General features: G+C 46.0%; 1 protein-coding gene across 4 annotated transcripts in view; it reads left to right on the top strand.

Moving 5' to 3' along the window:
- Positions 1 to 18253, top strand: part of Sws (patatin like phospholipase domain containing sws) — a 180110-nt gene that overhangs the window by 40233 nt on the left and 121624 nt on the right. For all 4 annotated transcript variants that reach the window (XM_077673128.1, XM_077673115.1, XM_077673122.1 and 1 more), the window contains exons 10-12: positions 358 to 514; positions 7333 to 7433; positions 13030 to 13203. In XM_077673128.1, the coding sequence (XP_077529254.1) occupies positions 358 to 514; positions 7333 to 7433; positions 13030 to 13203 (432 nt within the window). The remainder of the gene's footprint in view (positions 1 to 357; positions 515 to 7332; positions 7434 to 13029; positions 13204 to 18253) is intronic.

Genomic DNA, 18253 nt, shown 5'->3' with positions numbered 1-18253 from the left:
TGTTTGTGGCAGTCGATTCTAAGCGCACAGAGTTTGATGCATCCAGTGCCGTATTTATTTTAACTCGTTTCAAATTATATTTCTCATGTGTTTTTAGTGGGGCATTCTTCATTTTAAATGAGGCGCAATTTTACAAATCTGAGTAATTGAAACAACTTCCCATTTGCGTTTTCAAACTTGAAAATGACAAAATTTGAAATAGTGCTATTCTATTTGAATTCTAATCCAATAATTGAGTATTGTGTTACTCTCTTGTGACTCATGGGCAGCTGACAAGAATCACCTTTGTGTGGCCTCTTTGGCAAGCCCGTGGCTTGGTGCTGTGTGTTGTAACCGGGGCGCGATGTCTGTTGGCAGACCAGTATGCCGAGGCGAACTACTGCTCCGTCACCCAAGTCCAGCCCCTGCCGGACTCCCAGTCGAAAGCTGAGCCACGTCAGAGAGCCTGTCGCCCCCATGGCCTCCGCAGCTGGTGCCTTGGGGGACTTGGTGGTGGCTGAGGAGTTGGTGCACGGTGAGTCCCTCACAACCGTGGAAAGTTGCTCGGGTGTTTTGGGGGGGGGGGGTAGAGAGAGAGAGAGAGAGACTCTCTCTCTCTTCAGCGATGAAGTCTGTAAGGAAGACTTAAGTGGCTAATTTTTTTAACAGTGAATTTCATTCACAATGGCATTATCGATTGATTACCGTATTTTCCGGTCTATAAGTCACACCTTTGTATAAGTTGCACCCCCCTCAAAATGACAGTTTTTCCGAAAAAATAGTATATAAGTCGCACCGGTGTACAAGACGTACTTGTTAATTATGTAAACTCATAGTGAATCAAATCGTTAGAAAGTGATGCGAAAGTACATGGTTGTGGCAGCCGCCGCCCATCAATGCATCGCCCGGTAAGGAGGGCTAGACACGTGCATATACCGTCCGAAGTCTACACAGAACTTACTTCTCAAAAATGGTTTATTGATAAATACAGATGGCATTTAGGCAAAACCATCTGAGTCTTCTTCCTCCGACTCGCTAACAAACAATTCAGCAACTTCAAGTGGGAGTTCCACCGGCCACATCGCTGTTGTCCTCCGACTCACTTATGTCTTCTTCGCCAACATCGTCACCACTCGCGGAACGGCTCATTGCGGCCTTTACGAATCCGGCTACAGCTGTTTTTGTAGAAATGGAGTCCCAAAAGTCTGAGACCCATTTGGCCACCTCTCCAAATGTCGCGCGTCTCTTGCGTGCTGTCGTAAATCAGCGCAATAAAGGTGTCATGGCGGACCAGTGGCGTAGCCAGGGGGGGGCTGACCGGGCTTCAGCCCCCCCCCCCCCCCCGAAATTTTGCCGGCCCTCGCCGTGCTGCTCCCTGTATACCTGGTACGTCGCCCGTGAACACAGCTGCATATTCTTCGAAAGTGCCACTAATGGCACTTCCTACGAAATGCTACGAAAATGCATGTCTGCCCTTCGCATGGGTGTTTACAGCGCAGGAAAGGGAGTCGAGTCCGGCCGTGACAAAACGAAGTGCCTGAGGGGTGCGAACTGCTGAGGGATGATTTCGGGGGGGTGCAGCCCCAAAAGCGACAGTGCCTTCGAGTAAGCTCAGCGCACGGGACGCCAAAGGCATGCGTTGTATCCCTTTGTGCGAGACATGGGGCAAGACAGAGAATAATTGGCCGGCTGAGTCGTTCTCAGCTGAGGAGAGTGACTCGGCCGGGGCAGCAAGGAGTGGACCGCACTAACTCGCGGCGGAAAAAAAGCGGGACCGCCGGCCATTGATGGTTGAAGACTGGTACAATGCAGGCCCGAAAGGGAACAGACGATCTTTGTATGTTAAGCAGAACAACGTGCAAGCGGCAGTGGCTGACCACGGCCGCTCCATCTCCTAGAAAGGGGGAGATCAAGCGGCCATGGGCACACATTCAATAGCTCCTGCAAGGTAACTTAAGAATGCGATGGGGCTACGTAATGGTTGAAATGTGCAGTTTAGCTGGATGAATGCCGTGCGCGGGCAGAGGGCCTTTGTGAATGAGACACACAGCAAGGTACGCCCCTCTTCCTCGCGTCAGCCTTTCATTCTTCCTTTTTCACGTTTCTGTCGAGCCTGGGAGGGTTTTGTTGGAGTGGGCTCAGATTGCGCGCTGAGTGTTGTCCCCTTCCGACGGCGATGTTGCAACAGTCAATTTCACCCCCGCGATTAGGCAGATTTGTTTGGCGGTATTCTCCCCTAACCCAGGAAACTGGAGAACAGCGGGTCGACAAAAAGGGCGCGCTGCGGCTCCCCGAGCCAGTCCCAGACTTTATCCTAAATGTGAAGGCACGACGGTCACCAGCCCTGCCACAGGCAGACGGCGTCGCGACAGTAACAACGATCAGATGGCCATATTTGACCTCTATCACAACTAAAGCCCCTCCATTGCGTCCACGACCGCTTTTTCCCTGGATGGCGGCTGCCCAGAGCAGTGTATATTCAGGGGCCGGAGTCACAACGGCGATATCGAATTGTAAGTCATTTTCTACGAGTGACTAATCCTTACATGATCACTGATGTCTTTTGACGATGGAGGTTGCATTGTACGTTAAGTTGTGCGGTGCAGATCAATTATGCATTCTTTGATATTTAAATATTCACTTCCTAATATTTACACGATACCACAGTACCTTGTGTCTGTGAGCTAAAAAATGTCTATCTCGTTTTATTTTGAATGCAGTATTTGCGTTTGAATTGGTAATTGAAAGTGCCCACGGTGGAGCGGATAGGCGACTTTTAATGAGGAAAAACGTAAATTCAACTCCTGTAAACGCCCAAATATTTTATTATGCACGAAGTTGGAGAGGATTACTCAGAGTGTATCGGGACAGCGTTAGTATCAGTACATGAAGAGTGAAAAATATATTTGTTCTGCAGCTGCAGTTTTAATAGTTTGCTTTTACTGGGACGAAACTCCATGTGAAATAGCCGCTGTCGCATGGTGTGCCCGTTATCGGGACATTTGTTACCGCATTTCATATCGACGCGTGCTTCCACTGCTACACCCAATTTTAAAACCATAGCAGCGTGCGCAGCGCAAGTGAAGGACCTTCGTACTGGTGGCGAAGAAACGAACGTGCCTTTCTGGTAGAATTTTCCTTTAACTCTTCCTGGCCTTCTTTGAAGTTCTGTGGGCGCAGGAGTATCGTTCTTTCAAGGCTCAATCGGTCGTGCATGACAACAGAATTTTCTAATTAAATAAACGGGCCACATACAACAGGCCCTCTCAAGAGCACCAGCACACCTCCGCCTGCCTCCTCCCCTCTACGTCCCCCTCCCTCCCCCCACACACACACACATACGGGTGTGCGCTGGTGTGATTCTTCCTGGATCCACAACTGCTACGTATACATTCTAAAATGTTGCATGAAGGACATTTTGAGCAATCGTCAGCATTTCTTAAGTAACTGAAATAACCGAGGAATTATCACGGTAAACAACTTTGCAATTTTTAGCCAATCTATCCTGTTGTAGCCTGAAACCATGCTTCAATTTCAACACCACGGCCGCTGTCAACCAAGGAAATAGTTTAACTGTGTCATTACTGTCCGCTTCATGCTAAAGCATGGTAGTCTTTGGTCTTTCTGTATGTGGGGCCATGCCAATACGTATGTTTTCTTGGTGCACTCCGGGAAACAAAATGCCGACTTGTTTCGGGCATCGCACCATGCCCGAAGGCCATGCTGGCTCTGCACAGCTGCCCAATCCTCCGTTTTCTGGTGGACCAAGGAGATTTCAAACATAATTTCCATTTCCCGCGTCTGCAACGAAAACTAGAAAACTTCAGTGCGCCCTATACATTCCAGAGCCGCCCATGCTTATGAACTGTAAATATTTTTTTATCGTTTAGCTTTAAAACCGGCAGTGTGTACTCGGCTGAAAAATGGCAGCGCATGCGTCAGCTAAATAAGTATGTCCTTTCCTTAAAGTTTGAAACCAAAATGGTAGGACCGCATTATAACCCTTTCCTCAGATCTGACGACAAAATTCAAAAACGCAGCAATATTTTGCTCAGCTTGCACAGAACATGCCTAACCGCAAGAGTATGGTCAGACATCGCTGTATTTGCGTTATTATTTTTTCTTGCTAAATAGAAATTTCGATACAGCATTGAATGGCAAACTTTGCAGTGACTTGCTCTACCTCATCTGGGAGTGGTAACTAAATGGGGTGGCTGCTCCACGAAAGGTATAACTTGATAGTACACGCATTCAGGCAGATTTTAAGGCATTTATGCACGAAGCATTGAAAACTTGACCGGTAGTAATGCAACTATTTGAGAACACCAAGCTTATTACAGCAGACTATACATTTGGGCTGTGCGAAAATGTCAACCAGATTCATTATGTTACAAAGCACAAGCTTCTCATGTCCGCCCCGAGTCCTGATAGAAGCTATAGTATACGAAGTGGACTGCGTTGATACTCAAAACAGAAGTGCAAATTTAAACTGGCATGACTTAACAAATGCCGATGGCTGAATTATTCCACATTGCGTGTGGACTAATACTGCCAGGTTCGTGTAATTTTCGCCCTTAACAGCGCTGTTCTTGCGCGTGATTTCTGTCTGTTTAGGGTTGATATTTGTTGAAATTATTGCTAGTGATATAACGCATCTTGCATGCATAATTCATAGCCTCTCGTTTTTTGGAGATAAGACCTGCGCTGCACATAATGCAAGTGCAAAGATTTGATGTATACTGCAGAGAATGAGCTCCATTGGCTTTACACTGGCAGCTAATGTACGGACGTTGAATGCAAAAACATTTTACTTTGCATTTTGGGCAAGAACAACTAAATAAAAAATCTAATTCTTACGGCCTATGTCATTTTATTGCAGATGTCACACTCATCATACTCCACACGTTGAAATAAAGCAAGTAATTGCATGAAACTATGGCCGTTTAATGCAATGCCTGCACAAGGTTCCCGTCCGTGCAATGTACGTCCTGTATCACGGGCATAGATTTGTACCACGCGGTCTGCAGATTTTCGCCCAGTTTAAAACTTAACCTGGCACAAATACAATCATAATCAACACCAATATCATGAGAGAACCTTACAGGGACTATTTGAAGACAAAACCCAACCTTGTTCAATTTAATAGCACTAGCCTTTGGTAACTCGCACAGCTCCATTCCAATTACAGACGTTTTTTCAACCAAAGCAATGCAACAAATATCATAAATTTTCAAATTTAACGCTGCAGTGAAGTAACATCAGCAGGAGTGGTATATATATAGGCTAGCACTAAAACGTAGTTGTGAGTGTGTTAACTGCACGTTGGAATTCAAATGATAAGATCAATGGAGGCCCCTCTACAATCGCGCAATCATGTTCCTTGGCGGTGACTTAGGTCGTTGGGCACCAATCGTCCAACAAGATCCTGTGCTGTCATAGTGAAATCGCCGACGGAAAGTGGGCGGGGATTCGCCATTGCTTCAAATGTTTAATTTAATATATCGATAATTCCTTTGAAGTTTGCTGTAAAACTGATATCATTGTTATCGGGACAAGGCAGTCTTTTTAATGATCCAAACATGTATTTTATCTTCATAGCCTTTAATGGCGCTTGCAAACTACCGCGCTTTTTTTGTCTTTTGGGAAGGGGGGGGGGGGGGGGTCGCGTAGGGGGAAGGGGGCGGGCAGAAAATAACCTTAGCCCCCCCCCCGAACCAAAATCCTGGCTACGCGCCTGTGGCGGACGGAAGTGACGCACCCAGAAGCGGCCCAAAAATCGAAACTTATCAGTAAGCTGTCATTTTAAAAATTAGCAGCACGTTTACCTCCTTCAGAGTAACTCTCTGTGATAATTCATAAGCTGCATTTCATTTTTGCAGCCCAGTTTGATATTGCTTTGAATTTATTCTGAACTGTAGTTACTCGCATGGCAGAAAGTGGCGCGCAGTTGTCGCAGGCCATTATCATTGTTTTTGACTAGAAATAGCTGCAAATTCTTTGGTTTAACGTCCCGAAGCGGCATATGGGCTATGAGAAACACCGTAGCGGTGGGCTTCGGATTCATTTAGACCATAGAGCTGTGTCTCTTAACGTGGGCTGGCCATGCGCGGCCGCCACGAACCGGATTTATTCCATACACAAGTCGCACCGGTGGGTAAGACGCACCAACAAAAATTTCAGAAAAAAACCGCGATTTATACACGGGAAAATGCGGTACTCAGCATTATCTAGGGCCCATCTGGTGTCTTGGTAATTGTTTGCATTCGTGGGGGTCTTTATTGACCACGTGCACGCACAGCCTGCACAGGAGCAGTAGAGAAACATTCACTCTGAAGTTCATTTTGTCGTTTTTATTGCTAGTCTTGCATAGCTGTCACTGGAAACGGCCCCACGACTCGCACACTCCTACTGAGACCATGGCATTTGTACTTTACTTGTTAGCCATATCCCCCTCCCCGTGTCTGCATTATCCACTTCAAATGTACGAAAAGACTACCAATAACTAAGCCTCAGTGCTAAGTCTTATGTATTTGCTCACATGCGACTGAGTTCGAATGTGTTTGGGTCATAAGTGCACCTGTTATGCTGGTAATTGAAATTTATTGCGCAAAAATGATATGTTAGATGAAAAATTAATTCTTCATTCAATGAAGTTTTTTTCCTGCATAATGCATGCAATGTTAAGGGACAAGAAGAGAGTGGAGTGGGTCAAGGAACAAATGTGTGTTAAGGACATATTAGTAGAAAGTAAGAAGAAGAAATGGGCGTTGGCCAGGGCATGTAATGCGAAGGCGAGATAACCGTTGGTCATTAAGGGTAACAGAGTGGATCCCTAGAGAAGGCAAGTGTGGCAGGTGGCAGCAGAAAGTTAGGAATAAGTTGGTCGCAGTTAGTACAGGACCGGGTAAATGGATATCTATGGGAGAGGCCTTTGCCCTGCAGTAGGCGTTGACATGATGATGATGATGATGATGATGATGATGATGATGATGCTCTCCAATTGACATAAGTGCTGCTACTGCACCCCATTTGGTAGGGAGCGTAACGAATGAAGCCCTCTTTCTTTTCCCATCGAAACATTTGGGTGGGGATCCTATCTTCAGAGGCATGTCAACGAGCCAAATTGTCTCAACCGTCCAGTAGAGGACACAGCATTTCTGGATAAGTGAAACTCGTTCATGGCATGGAAAGGACTTAAAGGTCGCAAGGCTGTTGCCTTCAGTAATACTGGCACAAGTCCATGGCTAGGCCATGGGCTTTGGCATGACAGCATGGTGGCAGAGTGGGTAGAATTCTGGTGTGTGATGTGCTAACCCCCTAGTCTTAGTAGGCTGCTGTTTATTGTACTTCTAGGGAGCACCTTGGAGGTGGGGTCATTTCACCCATCGGAAGAAGCCATTGAGGCCGAGAAGTTTGCCGGTGAAGATCCCTCTGCCAGCTCTGCAGTCAAGGCGGTAGGCTTCTTCTTTTTGTCTTCGGTTTACCACTCTAGTGTGCACGGACTAATCATCACTTTCTAACACCACAATGACCCTGTTGCTTAAAATAGTAGATTGTGAGAAAATGTATAAAGGAGTGCTTATTTTAATTTGACTGGTTCAGCTGGGCACATCATATTTTTTTAACCTCAGCGAGTAAGCCAATACATTTGGGCTACACATAGGCACGTGCAAAGAGCAATTTTTACCCTCGAAGTGAATACAGAGTGAATAATAATTTTCGTAATTTCCAAGCAAGTAATTTTAACAGCTGCAAAAGAATAACCAGCACCTGCCACGAATACTGCAACTATAACTCAATTGGCCATTCGTTTTCAAGCAGCTCATGTGCTAGGCGATGAGCTTCGTCAAATGCGAAGCAGTTCTTTGCTTTACGGTATAAACTAACTGCAACCCGCTAAAGTGCACTATTCAGCTGACCTTGGCCACAAGAGTTGCACGGGTGAGCATCAGCTGGAACTGACATTGCGAAGAAAAACACTCGATAGTGGCCTTCTTTCAGCAGGCAGGCAGCAAAGGGCAGAGCTTTATTGGAGGTGGCTCCAAAATGCGAGCGGGTACTCTGCTGTTAGCACACAGAGTCAGAAAAGCAGTGATGAGAAGGCAGCTCACAGCAGGGAAACTTGTGCTACGGCGCACAAGTTTTTCCGTTTATATGTTAAACACAAACAAAAAATGCAACAGCTTTGTTTTTGCATAGTGTTTATTGTATGCCTTAACTTTTTTGTTACGGCGAAAAAACGGCCGATTTTGAGTGCTTCCACAAAACGTTTTTTTTCTCTTGAGCTACTGGACACACTTAGCCTTGCTATGCATGAAATTGTGGCTCATAGATTGCTCTTCTAAACACAAAGCAGCAGTTTTGTTAAAGGTACAATTACTTACAGCTTATTCGTCAAGTGATCATAAAAAAGCCCCCAAGAAAAGTATACGAAAAACACAAATCGGCAATTTTACCGAGACCTAAAATTATTTCAGGAATTTTAAGATATACAAATTGTTCCTGCGTTCCTTGGCTATTATTCAATATATAAATCAACAGTGTACACCAAGTTTAGGATTTTTGAGGGCCCGTCAACCTAGCGGAACTGACGGCTGTGCCACGCCGCGAAGTCACTGAAGGGTGAGTGAGTCTCTGTCAAATGTGCATCAAAACATACTCTTTTGTGTTTTCACGCAAAATCCTTATCAGTTCGGTGGTAAAAAAAAAAAATCCAGCGCTCTCGAGAAGCGTCGCACATCGCCCTGCAGTGCTAATCTGACACGAGCGCCAGGTTATCTGGAAGGTGATAGCGCGATACGGCGCGGTGCATTTGGCAAAATATACTGGCCCTACGTTGTCGAGACCCTAAACACAAAAGTAAAACCGCAGTCGTCAAATAAGAAGCACGTTTTGTTTATAAATACAGTGCGGAGTCACAACGAAATTACCTGCCAGCGCTTGTTGAAGTGCGAGGCACCTGAACCGGAGCTTCGTCGTCCAAACTGAAATCTGAATATCCCACATCGTTGCTTGACCCATCCCTGCTGCTGGAATCAGAAAAATCGACAGCAGGAGCTGCCGAAGTGCTTGCTACAGCAGTCCTACTGCAGAGCACGGCGCGAACCCGACGCCATTATCCTCCTAATCCCCTCTACCTTCGCTTCAAATTTCTCTTGCTACACCGCCACCACACGCGACACATAAACAAACGAAACCAAAACTGAAAGAGAAGTTTCCAATGAACACACCAGATGGCGATAGTTGTCTGTGGAGCGCGGGTTTTAGATTTTGCGGAAGATTAGAAATCATCGGAAGCTGGCTTCCGATTACCTATGGCGCCGGAGTGAAAGAGTTGATAAGAAGATTTGTTTCCAAATTTTGAGAAAAGTCAAGACCTGGTCTCTTTCCTTGAAGCATTTTTCTTAACCTTTTTCTGAAAAAATTTTCGTAGTCAACAAAATTTTGTGTAAATTCTTATCTTTGCTAGAGGAGCCCTACTTTGAAAAAGGTGTTTAGAAATACCTCTTCATACTACCAACCATTTACAAGTTGGTAACTTCTGCAGGTGTTAAGATGGAGGCCACCAAAAAGAGCAAGACTCTAGTGTCTTGGCTGCTCTCAGGATTTTTTAGAATTTGTTTTATTTATTTAGCTAAAAAAATTCGTAGCTAGCTTACTTAAGTTCTGGTTTTTATCAGAGCTTTTATACCCTGCCTTGCACGAAGTCACAGTTATAAAAAGATTGCAAGCATCAGAAACAGCATGTAATCCCTGCTACATTTTAAAAATGTTCCTTAGCACTGCATGTGCATTCTGGGAGAAAAGAGTTAACTTCTGGGTTAGTCACTGGTGTGCGCATCACTTGTTTAAAAAAACAGTAAAAAAAATTGCGAGTGTGCGTGATCTTTAATCCCTTGTTAAATCAGTCAGAAAACGGTAAGTCCGCATTAACAGAGGTTTGTGCAGTAGTGACCGACAGAATTTTTCTTGCGCGAATTGGCTAATAATTCGAAAGTGTTGAAATGGGTTTAAAGGCAACCGTCAAACAATTTGGACACCAGCAAGCACATCTGCTGCCTTTTTTGTTTACATTTCAGGCAGTGGCCAAGACTGTGACAATTTCTGTTCTTGGAGATGTCAGTAAAGTCACATACAGGTGACCACAGAAGTGACCTTCATTAGATTAATATTAGTTTCTACAGGGCAACTTACCGATATTGCTGCATTTCGAAATTGAAATTCTTGCGGAAACAAAAGAAAAAGTTATTTTTCTCTGGTAATTTTATTAATACAGAGTTCAGTGTTTGACTTGATTATGGCATGTAATATATGCCTGGCTTTAAACAAAAATTTGTCCATTCATATGTATGTATCTCGTGGCATCATAATTGTCATTGTCATCATCACTAGAGACCGTAACTTTCGGCAAAATGCCTATTTTTGCCTGAGTCTGTATCAAGCCTGTTTAACATGTAAGCATGAACCAAGGGAAGGGAAGCATTTTAACTCTTTCGTTACTGCGGGAAATTAACCAATTTTAGGGGTCTAAGAAATTTTTTTTTTTTGTGCTAAACATAATGGTTAGGCACATATTGCAGTGACATAATATGCAGATGATTGAACGCTCTTGAAGCTCAGTAATTTGTAGGGAATTATTGCACTTCCCTGTAATATCTTTGGACTCGTCGGTGTTGTGAAGAGCTGAGGAGGTCGTTCTGCTCTGTCAACAAATAAATACCTGAAGTTAAGATCTTTCTTCGGTCCGGAGTTATATCTTTAAGCATCAGTTACCGATTGTCCCTCTTCCACCAGAGCCCATTGTTGCCCCTTAAAAAACTCTGCTAAGGGCGGAAAACTACTGCAAAAACACTCGCCGGTGGTACTAACAGCTTTGCTGTTGACAAAAGTGTTGCAGCCCTAAATATTTACACTGCGCTACACTTAAACGTGACTTGGCACATTCATGTGCTTCTTTCACGCTCTTAGCAGAAAGCATTTCCGCAGCTGAGAGCTTGGGCAGCGCTCTAAGAATGCTGAGCTCATTTCGAAGGTCCCATACAGATTTGCCACCATCCCCAAATGGCCGGTTGCTGATCGAGCCATTCCTGTCTGACAGTCTGCCATTCTGTCTGACATAGAGTTCCTGGATTCCCTGTCCCTAAAAGAACCGCTGAAGGTTTCGAGCACCAAGCATTCTGATATTCCAGATGGAATCAGGCCATGAAGTGTCCCGAAGTACAAGCACCCTCCCCCAATTTCAGTGAATGTTGAGTGTTGTTTTTTCACACACAATTAACAACTAAAATGAGGTACAACTTCAAGGAGCAAATCACTGAGATGGGTCTGGCTTGTCATGGCTTTTAAGCCTTTCTTTTGTTGTCGAGTCACCCTGCATATCCCGTAAATCTGTTAAAATCACAACTCTTGTGTGTCTAATTTTCACGAAGAAAATAAAATTACTTTTCACAGTACAAGACTTCTCTGCTGTTTTTAATACAAGTCAAAAATTTGTCATAAAATACACTACTGAAGTAAATATGAATTGAGCCTGTATGTGCCTAAACGACAGTATGTGGTGCCTACGTATGCCTAAATGACACTTTTCAGTGCCCATTATAGGTGCCTAAAACCTTGATTTTTTTGTGCCTGAAGTTCCAGTCTCTAGTCATCACCATCACAGTGAAGAGCCTGAAGGAAATCCTCCTTCTCAAGTGGTTAGATTTTGAGGAAGGAACTTTTTCTCAGCATTCAACTCGCCTACCTCTACTCCACTTTAAACTCTGAGGTTACCAAGCTGAGAGGATGTTGAGGTATAAGCTCTTTTTCCCCCTGAATAACATAGTGGGAGTGAGGTGTGAAAAGGGGAATCCCAGAACAAATACCCGCTGCTAGCGTAAAAGTGTGAAAGGAATACACTCAGCCCCAACAACAGGTGGGCAGCCCATAATTTCATGGATGGGGTAATAAGTCGTACTCAGGGCAGGTACACCCAGGAATACGGGTACGCGAAAGGCAGAGCTGTGCATGCCATTGAGGCTTGCGTACCCAGCCTGGGACCCAATTACAGCGCGAAGAAAAGTTAGGAGGAGGAAAAAAGGAAGGGAGAAACCGAGGGGAAAAAAAGATGTTGGTGGGAGTAGGAGGAGGAGAAAGAGTGGGTGGAAGGACATAGTGATGAACAAGACAGAATGAAGATCCAAATGGGGGAAGAGGGGAGGGGGGCTTGTGACCGCGTAACCTCCACGTCCAAGGCATCCGAGACTGAGGACACCTCTCACCGGGCGTGCGCCCTAATATCGCGCTTGCTGTCTTGAATAAAGTTTATTCAATCAATCAAATCGGGGTGATAGCTACCCCACCACATTGCCCACGCAGCAGTGTGGTGGGTTGTCTGAAATCTTCCTTTTTACATCACGGTCATTTCTCATGTCACCAAGACTTTTAAGTTTTAAAGTAACCACATTCTTTTCAGTCTCCTGCCCTTTCCCACCCATTCGCCTTCATTCCTGTCTTGGGCTGGTTGTGAGCAGTCCTGTCTGACTGCAATAAGGGGAAGGGGGCTGATTGGGTACGATGCTGTACTCAAACCTGCCAGCTGTTGCATGTGCCAAACAGCAGGAAAAATTGGCAGCTAACCAAAACAGCAGCATCGAAGAAAAATTCAGCAGGGAGACGTTGACAAAGCAAGCTCGAGCAGTGGTGACACGGTACTGCTATCAAGCCTATCCACAGTCAGATGCCAGACATTGTGCTCTTGTGCCTGCTTTTCTCTTTTTTTCTTTTTTGTTTGCTTGTGTGGGCTGAAAATTGAACTGGAAAGGGTGCACCCGGGTATCGTCTACATTCTGTCAAAATCACGAGAAAAATAAAGTGTGACCTTTACACGGATGAAGAGTGTGTGTGCGTGCATGCACGCAGCACCCTTCGGTTGTTGTTCTCACCAGTTTTTTGTGAAACCGAAATTCACTCTGAATTTTTATTTTTATTAGTATTGTGCGTTTTGATGCCACACATTCACGACTGGTTGCGGCCATTGAACCTCAGGGGGCACGTGTCTCTGCGGTGCAGGCTTCAGTGAGCCGCAAGACATCTGCAGTGTCCGAAACTTCTGGGCTGCGCAAGTCCACTAGGAAGGCTGCCTTTGTTGTCGGCGAGGGTTCCCAGTCGTCCTCTTCGGGGCAGGAGTACCGGGACTACCTTGAAGCGGCCGTCCAGGGGTTCGTGAGCAGGCTGGACCTGGAGGTGAGACGGCAGGCTTCTGCGCCATGATTTTCACTTCTTTTTTACCCTCCGTAACCCATTTTCTTCGTACCTTTCAAAAAGTGGGTGTTTACTAAGATGCAATGAAAAGAAAGGACATTGCGGACTCATTTTCTTTTGTATTCGATGCAAAATGAACACAAAATGAAATTCGACAGCAGCACAAGTAGAATTCTCAAGGCAGGTGTCTTGAACTATGCAGGATAACCAAGTGGGGCAATTAAAGACAAGGCTAAGAAAATATGTCATTGAGTAAGCAAAATAACGAAGCACTAAACACGGCGTGTTATTCATACATCTCACATGTGCTATTTATATGTGTCATACGTGCATAGTCACAAGTAAGCTAGGGCTTACTTGTATGTTAGTGCTGTCATTAAAGGGTAATATTGTTTAATTTAACTGGAAACAAGGAAGACGAGATTGAATTAACCAAGCTTTACCAAGCTGAGCCCTTTGTGAAACATTGGCATGGAAGTCATTGTCTCGTAGAGAAGCAGCATTGTCCTTAGAAGTGCATTCCAACTTGCGATTTGCATATGTTTCACAACGGGATGCAATGCGTATTGCGTGGTGAAGCGGTGTTCACTTTTGTGATTAGCACTGGTGCGACTGCATGTACTGGGGCTGTTTCCCGTTCTGTACAACTTCCTTCGTGCTTCCAAAAAACAGTTGTGCTCAATGGTGAAATTAAATGTATTAAAACTTAAAAGTAAAAAAAAAAGAGAGCACAACAAGTGTGCTCTTTTCAACATATTATTGCCAGCAGAAAAAAACACATTGACTTTTATGTCACAACACACATGTCGCAGGCCGCAAAGGTTGCTTCTTTTCATAGGTGCAAAAGTTCTGGGGCCTTTGACATGCTTGGTGTTTTCTACATGCCAATAGAGGTACGAAAAGACTGCAAAATGTCCCACCATCCATCCAGCTATTTATGAAGGTTACTTGCTTTTGCAATTCAATCACGTTTCTGCACATTGATGAGTCCCGCGTTGTTCGTAGATTCGTACATGTGTACACTGAACCTGCTGACCAAAGAACCAAAGTGCACGGCGAGTTGCTTGCCGGCGGTGGTGTGGCACTTTTTGCTATGCCGAAAGTAAAAAAACGTTTGGTTTCCGGCTATGTCAGTGGACTCAGCGGCCATGATTGGCTGACTGGTTTGCGGTGCCAACACGTGGTGGGTAATTCGGTCCGAGAGTGATTGGCTGTGCCATCGCAAAGCGGAGAAAAACAATGGCCAGCTTGACATTTTGTGATGTGGCAAACGTCGCACGACGTCAATGATTCGCAAGTAGGAACATGCCTTAAAGGGGGACACGGGTCTTTGGGACGAAAAAAATCGCGAAAAAGTCGATTTTTTGAAAATAAGATTTTCGAATTCCGCAACTATTATTCTCTCTATGTGCGAAGTTTTTTGTCTCGTGAACCAGCATTTAAAACATTATATTGATTTATAACGCGCGTGGGAGCTGAATTTTTGCTGAAGTCGATGCAAAAACGGCCCTACTTTCGCGTTGCGCAGCGGTCGTTCCGCATGCCTGATTGCAGAAGCCTCGGTATCGTTTGAAAGAGCGGCTTTTCTTCTTTTTTTTTTTTCGCGCCACAACTGCCCCTGTGCAGACATTGGCCGAATAGCAAAACGGCGCCAAAAACCCCCGCAACAAGCGATCCCATTCGCCGAGAGAAGGCACGTGACCAAATCTCGTCTCCTGATTGGCAGAGCCTGGTTTGCATCATCTGCTCTGGTAGTGCTAGCGCATCCGAGGCGGCTCCATCTTGCTTATCGTGTTGGCACGACAAGCAAAGAGCCATGCCGAAGGCCCAGCTAAAGTTTGCTACGAGGCACAAGTTTGGGAAAAAAGCGAAGCGGTTGTTGTACAACTTCCACAAGAGTCCTGCAGTTGCGGAGGAAAGCGCCGGGCCTGACGCGCTACCTGCGCTGAGCTGCGCGGAAGCCACCGCCGACGACGTAGGTCTAACGGCCCCACCAGTCAGCGGAAATGCGTCGGAAAGCGGCCATATGAGACGCGACACAGTGATGCTGCAACCTGAAGATTTGCTGCAGAGAGAGGTGGTTGCACGAGAACAGTTGAAAGCGCTTTCTTCAACTCCTGCAACTGAGCGGAAATCCAGCTTGTTCACGAGCGCCGACGACACTCCTCCCAGCCCACGTGACGAGAGCAGCTTCGTGTTGCAAGTTTGGACTGCGTCAACGTGTTGCTGTCAGCTGTAAAGTGCAGCGTTTGCGGTGACAGCGTGACATTTAGAACCGGCGAGCGAGCGTATGGCCTTTCCGTAAAGATGGTTATCGCGTGTGCGACCTGCGGTGATGTTGCCTCGGAGTGGAGCTCTCCTTGCGTGAACAGCGATAAGAAAGTTAATCCGTTTATCGTGAACGTTCTCGCCGCGCGAGCGATGCAGGCTACGGGAAATCGCCAAATCGCGCTGAACGATGCGTTTGCTACAATGAACATTTCTCACCGCGGGCTGCACCAACGTTTATAGATACTTTTTCAGTTCCGCATCTCCCCGCCGCGGCCATGGAGAGAAGGCGGCCGGCCGCGACTCTCGCCACCGCGGCGCTGCGGTTGCGAGTTGCGCTAGGAGAACGAGCGTCGTCTGCTAGCGGGGAGCGCGTTCCGCTCGGCATCTCCGGTCTTCGCCGCTTCTGGCTGCGTACTGCAAAGGAATGACTGTTCTCGGACGTTGCTCATAATTTTGTTGCGGCCGTTGCAGTTCGAGATCTATTCGAAACGGACGGTATTATGCAAGCAGTCGTGTACGTACGCTTAGGGATTTGAAGCGGTGGCTAAAATATCAAGAAATACAGAGTTTTAAATGAACGCTCGCGTAGCAGTGGCTGTCAAGCGTGCACACAAATTCTCTTGCCATGCCGATTGCGCAAATTTATTGCATCACAAATGATATTTCCTCACACGACTGTTGAAGCAGATTCCCGTTCAGTAGACTAGACAACATAGGTGATATCGTCTCTGACAACAACGCTCTAAAGGATTGTGTAGGCCCCCGCTTTCTTTCCGGCCCAGTAAAAAACAATTTGCCGACGCTGCCCCGGTTCTTCTTCGAGTGCTGCCGTTCTCCAGTTGGCTGGGAGCCGTATTGCCGCAGTGTTCTCGTCTATCTGAGAAAAATCGGTGCATTCCTGGGGAACAGGCGCCTTAGAGAGCTCCTCTTGTCGCTCATTGGGAAAGTGCTCTCCTTTTGTAATCACCTAACTCGTGCGCAGACGCTACCTTTCTCTTTTTCGGAGACCACCGCAGAGTCTGCTTCCTCAACAAGTTGCTGGGCAAGTTGGGAAAATTAACGGAAACTGCACCTTCCTTTGCCCAGTAAGCCCGGCCGATCTCGACGACTTTACGTTAATGATCGCAATATCCTCTTCGAGAAAATGAAGTCCACATACCTTGCGCGTTTTGCTTATCTGGAATCGCTCTTTTTTATTGGGTGAGAAGCTCTTGATCCGATGACGGCGTTAAAAAGTGACACTTCTGAGTGTTCCTTCTGTATCTGCTCGTACAGCCAGGTGTGGAGCACGTTGGCAATGCGGTAAGCCAGGCTCATCGAAGAAAACAAAGCGTCTTGACGGAGTCACGAAATCCTCGATGAAATCGGTACTGTTCAATAGCGTCACAAACTGCATGAACACACTTAAAGGGCAAGGAATTCGCGCACAGGGGTCAAAAACAAACGCAAACGAAAGGAAGAAACTTGTAGAGACACGCAACTACGCCGAAACTTTGAGCTCAGCCGACTGGAGCACGCGTATATGCATGCTCTTCTGGAAGTGTGGAAGAACCAAACAAGTGGCAAAAAATTTCGTTGTCTTCTGTTTATTGTAGCTGTTTGCTTTCGAGAATGTACACCATTACCAAATGTGTGTGCCCACCCACGCACGCACAGCAAACATGCGGAGCGCTTAACTAGTGGTTTTCGCCTTCCTGCTCCAGACGGAAGGAAAGCATTACGTAAACCGCATGTGAGCGCTGGGATGTCAGCGCGCAAGAAAAGCTCTGTGCGCTTGAACCTAGAGCAGGCACAGAGAAGAATAATGGGCCCCACATGAGAACGTCGACTTGCCGGAGAGCGCGTGCAACGCCGTGCAAACGCAGCGCGCGCGTGAAAAAAAAAAGAATGTCAGAAAAATATATCGTCACCAGAAAAAAAAAAATACGTGGGGTAACATGTTACGTAGGGTTGGTGGTCACGTGATTTTTTTCGCTCTTGGACTACTTCGCCCTCATGCAAATGCCGGCCCTCCCGTAGCGTTCCGCCCCAGCATCTCGGGTTGTGATCTGGCTGCGTACTCGAAAAGAAATAACTGTTCTCGGAAGTTGTTCAACATTTTGTTGCCCCGCTATTCCAGTTCGCTATTTATTGGAAACTGGTCGATTATGCAAGGAGATGTACGTACGCCCTGTGATTTTTAGTGGGGGCTAAAATACCAAGAAGGACAGCATTTTAAATGAATTTTCGCGTAGCAGTAGCTGTCAAGTGCGCACACGATTTCGCTTGGCATGCCAATCGCGCAAGTTCGTTGCAGCACGAATGATATTTCCCGATAACCATGCGCAGCAACTGCATGCTTTCTTTATGAAAGACATCCGCGTATCCTTCGTAGTTTCAAAGAAATCAAATTGTTCCGTGGGTAAAGCTAACCCAAAATCCTGGATAAATTAGGAAGTTTTGCACTGAGATTTAAAATGTATGTTTTATAGTTATACTGAATTAGCATTAGGAATTTTTGTTTTTGTCCATTAGTCTGTTTTGTTTTAATAATAGTTTTTTTAGCATGAGGCTACATTCCGTCCTCCTCCTCACAGTTGTTGATAGATTGTGGGGTTTAACGCACCGACGCAACGCAGGCGATGAGGCCCGCCGTAGTGGAGGGCTTTAACGTGCCCCGAAATCTCGTACACACGGGCGTTTTTGCTTTTCGCCTCCTTCAGAAAAGCAAGCGCCGTGTCCGGGAATCGAACCCGCGACCTCGTGCTCAGCAGCGCAACGC

This window comes from Haemaphysalis longicornis, unplaced genomic scaffold (assembly GCF_048455015.1).
Source record: "Haemaphysalis longicornis isolate Haplotype H1 unplaced genomic scaffold, Haemaphysalis longicornis Haplotype H1 scaffold_1, whole genome shotgun sequence".
NCBI lineage: Eukaryota > Metazoa > Arthropoda > Arachnida > Ixodida > Ixodidae > Haemaphysalis > Haemaphysalis longicornis.
The sequence above is the reverse complement of the archived record's forward strand: the minus strand, read 5'-3'. Positions and strand labels throughout refer to the sequence as shown.